Source organism: Merops nubicus, unplaced genomic scaffold, assembly GCF_000691845.1.
Source record: "Merops nubicus isolate BGI_N331 unplaced genomic scaffold, ASM69184v1 scaffold35402, whole genome shotgun sequence".
NCBI lineage: Eukaryota > Metazoa > Chordata > Aves > Coraciiformes > Meropidae > Merops > Merops nubicus.
This window is the reverse complement of record NW_008593458.1, coordinates 407-4,720: the sequence shown is the minus strand read 5'-3', so window position 1 is coordinate 4,720 and position 4,314 is coordinate 407. Positions and strand designations below refer to the sequence as shown.

The window sequence follows — 4,314 nt, the reverse complement described above, 5'->3', positions numbered from 1 at the left end:
CGGTGGCGGGTTAATGTGCTTGCAGGGAGGGAGACGCTGCCCCGGGCACGTCCCCATGCCAGGACCTCGGGGGAATCCCTCGCAGCCCCTCCGATGAGTCATCGTGCTCCAAAAAGGCTGAATCGGGCTTGATCATAAAGCAGCTTTTCCAGAACAAATCCTTTCATAAAGGCATTCATCCAGAGGGACGTATTTTCCCAGCTTTAGATCCAGAAAATACAACCGGTCTGAGGTCTGGTGGGGGTCGAATCCTTCCCTCTGCAAGCGGGTTTTCTGGATCTTAAAAGTACCTTTGAAAAGAGACAAAAAGAATTAGAAATGCATTAAGCATGTTTTTGTGTCACAGAGACTCCTCCTCATGATGCTTAGGTGGGAAAGGTCCCGGGTGGCATCTCATCCCTATGTCAGTTTTGCTGAAGAATCTTAGAAATTTTAGTATCCCCGTTGTTATTGGTTCTTAAACCTTGAGCCATTTTTATTTCTCTGGTAAAAGGTCCTGGTAAAATTCAAGGGAAAGTAACATCTGGGATAAAAAAAATGAATATTGGAATAACACCCCAGGAAAAGCAGCAGATGAGTCGGAGGGGACACGTTCCTAGACTGAGATCTTTCCTAGAAGGGCTGGAATTTCATTCTTTCTTTTAAGACTTAACAAAAACCACCGTTTTTAGTGGTGTTTGAGCAAGTCGAGAGGTTGTTCGGCCCTGGAGCAGGTGGAAACTCCTCCGAGGGGATCGACGGTACCTGTGGTGTCGACCTGGGGCAGGAGCCGGAGGAAGACGGGCCGGGCGTAGGGAGGCAGCACCTTCTGCAGCTCCTGGTACAGGACGTTGGGGTTGACCTTGGCTTTGGGGTCGGCAATCGCTGCCATCCCGGCCTTGCCCTCCACGCCTGGAAGAGAAGGGGCTCGGGTGGAGACAGGGGGGCTACGAGATGCCCCAGGGGCGTTTCCTCCCGGGTCTCTTCAGGGTGAAGCACCAACGTGATGAGGAAAACACGATTTCACACCAGAGGCTGCTGCCAACGCGTCCCCTTGGCCCTCACTCGAGGCTGCTCCTGGAATCTCACCCAAATCTGGTTTTCTTACGTTCCTCTCACGTACACCAAGATAAAACTCAATGCGGGGCACCTCAGCGGGCACCAAGGTGCCCAGGACACGCTCGGGGCCACCCTCACACCCTCCTCACATCCCATCCCGGGGTTACTGGAAGCTCTACAGGCTGCAGACCCACAGGACTCCCCAAACCTTCCTTTTTTTGCACAAATCAAGGCTGTGCCACCGGGGCTCTGGTTATTCCTACTGCCCAGAACAAACATCCACCTCTGCTGCTTGGTTCCACCTTTTCTTTTTCAGGTGCTTTCAACCCCTTCCGACGCCCCCCTGCTCCATTTGCCTGAAATTTTTCCCCTCTCCCTAAACCCCCAAGAGCTCCAACTCAACGCCCTACCTGGTACCTCCACCCCATACACAGCCACGTCTGTCTGGTTGAGGATGCGGCTCAGGGTTCCCTCCACCTCCGTGGTGGAGACGTTCTCCCCTCGCCATCGGAAGGTGTCCCCGCTCCGGTCCTTGAAGTACATGTAACCCAGCTCGTCCATCACCAGGACGTCTCCTGCGAGGGGGAGACGCCGAAACCCACCTCAGGACTTGAGTTCTCCATGATCTCTGCTCAGCCTCGGGCGGCTTTCTGCCCCAGGGGGGCACTGAAATACCCCCGTGATTTCCCACCACGCCCCCTCTTCACGGGGCAGAGCCAGCGGGTGGAAAAGGGTGCGAAAAAATCAACCACAGAACGGGCTGGGTTGGATGAGCACTCAAAGATCATCTCGTTTCAACCCTCCCTGGCCATGGGGGCACCTCCCGCTAGGTCAGGTTGGGTCCTGGATCCAAAATGGGCCCAAAACTCTCTCCCCATTTTGAGATCTGAGAACAATCAACTTTGAGATGTTGATCGTTCCTGAAACCCAGAGAGCAGCTCAACAGCCGGCGCCTCCAAAACACGTCCCGGGAGAAGCACTTGGGTTGGGAAACACCTTAAAGATCAGGGATTCCTTCCAGAAATCCTGGAATTCCAGGAAGTGGGTCTCTGCAGCCCGTACCTGACAGGTAGGCCTGGTCGCCCTTCCGGAGGACGTCGTGGGCGATCTTCTTGGTGGTGGCGCTCTCGCTGACGTAGCCGTCGAAGCGCCGCAGGGGGTCCTGCTGGTTTATCTGCCCCACCAGCAGGCCCGGCTCTCCTGTGGGGACCGGGATGGGCACGGGGTGACGCCCACACGTCGCCCCCTCCTCACCCCCGGCATCAGGGGGAAGAACTGGGCGTCACCCCCCACCCCGGGACTCCAGAAACACCTTAAAGCAGCTGGTTTGTTACAGACCGGGGGTTTGTGGGGGCGATTTCGGTGCTCACCTGGGCGGCAGGGGACACAGAGCCCCCGGGAGTCCCGGACCAGCTCCATCGTGTCCTCGTTCACCTTCACCAGGCGGATGGGGTAAACGTTGGGCAGAATCCGACTGTTGAATCCGCAGGCGCCGACCTTCCAAAGGAGAGAAAAAAAACCCAAAAGGCTGAAAAGGAAAAAAAAAAAACACTAAAAGGCTGAGAAGGAAAAGAAGAAAACACAAAAGACTGAGGAGTTAAAAAAAAATCAAAAGGCTGAGGAGGCAAAAAAAGAAAACCCAAAAGATTGAGGAGGAAAAAAAACGAAACCCAAAAGGCTGAAGAGGAGAAAAAGAAAACCCCAAAATGTTGAGGAGGAGAAAAGGAACCCCAAAAGACTGAGGAGGAAGAAAGAAACCAAATCCAAAAGGCTGAAGAGAAGGATTTGGGTTTTGTGTTTCTGCTTTCTGGGAATTCTCCGATCCTTCCTCCCTGTCTGTTAACCAGCAAATCCACCCAAACTGGAACATTTTCCTGGGTTTTTGTGCGTGCTGCCCCTCCTGGCTCTGCCAATTCCCTGCCAGGAGCTTGGAGCCAGCTGGGAGAGGGGAGATCTCTTGCCCTCAAGCCATGGGAGGAGAGGAACCGGCCTCAAGTTGCCCCAGGGGAGGTTGAGGTTGCCCCTGAGGAACCATTTCTGCCCCTGGAGGGTTGCCCAGGGCTGTGCCAGGGCAGTGGTGGAGTCCCCACCCCTGGAGGGGTCCCCAAGCCGTGGAGATGTGGGGTGAGGGACATGGTTTGGGGTCACACTTGGTCTCCAGGAGCTCCAAGGTCTCTTCCCTCCCAACCATTCCGTGACTCCAGCTACCACTCGAGCTCCCTGCAAGAGCAAGAGGAGCCGGGAGAGCTTCTCCTCCCCTCACCTTCCCGTCCAGGTTGGCGATGCTGCAGTTACACTCGGTGGCCCCGTAGAACTCCCCGATCTGCGGGATTCGGAAGCGGGTGGTGAACTCCTCCCAGATGGTGGCTCTCAGCCCGTTGCCCACCGCCAGCCGCACCCGGTGCTGGGTCTCCACCTCTCGCACCGGCTGGTTCAGGAGGTACCTGCAGATTTCCCCGATATACTGAATAATCTGAAGCAGCAAACACAAAAACACGGCTCAGGCTTGGGGCAGAAGCTGCCCCCGAGGCCGCGCGTGTCGGAGAACCTCGCGGGACGAGACCCTCGGGCGCTCTCAGGACCCACCCAGGGGCTCCGGGTGCAAATCGGGGCAAAGAAAACACAAGGCAAAGTGGTCGCTGGCCTCAGGAGGCCACCAAAGGGCCCCAGAGGATCCCCCAGGGCTGAATAGACACGTCATGGAATCATCAAGGTTGGGAAGATACCCGAGATCGTCCCACCATCACCCAACGCTCCCATGGTCACTCAACCACGTCCCCAAGGGCCACGTCTACGTGGTTTTGAACCTCGCCAGGGCTGGGGACTCGACTCCAGCACCTCCCTGGGCAGCCTGGGCCAACGTCTCACCCCTCTGCCAGTCAAGAAATTCCTCCTCATGTCCAATCTAATCCTCTCCTGGAGAAACTTCAGCCCATTTCCTCCCATCCTATCACTGGTTATTTGGGAGCAGAGACCAACGCCCACCTCACTCCAAGCTCCCGGCAGGGAGTTGGTAGAGCCAGAAGGTCTCCCCTGAGCCTCCTCCAGCCTAAACCCCCCCCAGTCCCTCAGCTGCTCCTCACAAACCACGTTCCTCAGACCCCTCCCCAGCTTTGTTGCCCTTCTCCAGCCCCTCAAGAGCTTTCTTCTACTGAGGCACCCAAACCTGCCCCCCGGATCTGAGCTGTGCCCTCCCCAGTGCCCAGCCCAGGGGGCACAATCCTGCCCTGCTCCTGCTGGCCCCAAGCCAGGCTGCTGGTGGCCACCTCAGCAGCG

General features: G+C 56.6%; 1 protein-coding gene across 1 annotated transcript; it reads right to left on the bottom strand.

Moving 5' to 3' along the window:
* Positions 1-132: 132 nt before the first annotated feature.
* On the bottom strand, positions 133-3,511 carry LOC103768315 (long-chain fatty acid transport protein 1-like; the record flags this gene model as incomplete). The annotated part of the gene is made up of 6 exons (XM_008935455.1): positions 133-290; positions 745-891; positions 1,449-1,613; positions 2,101-2,238; positions 2,409-2,535; positions 3,302-3,511. Coding segments are annotated over 6 exons (945 nt in total), but the record flags the coding sequence as incomplete, so codon positions are not given.
* Positions 3,512-4,314: the final 803 nt, after the last annotated feature.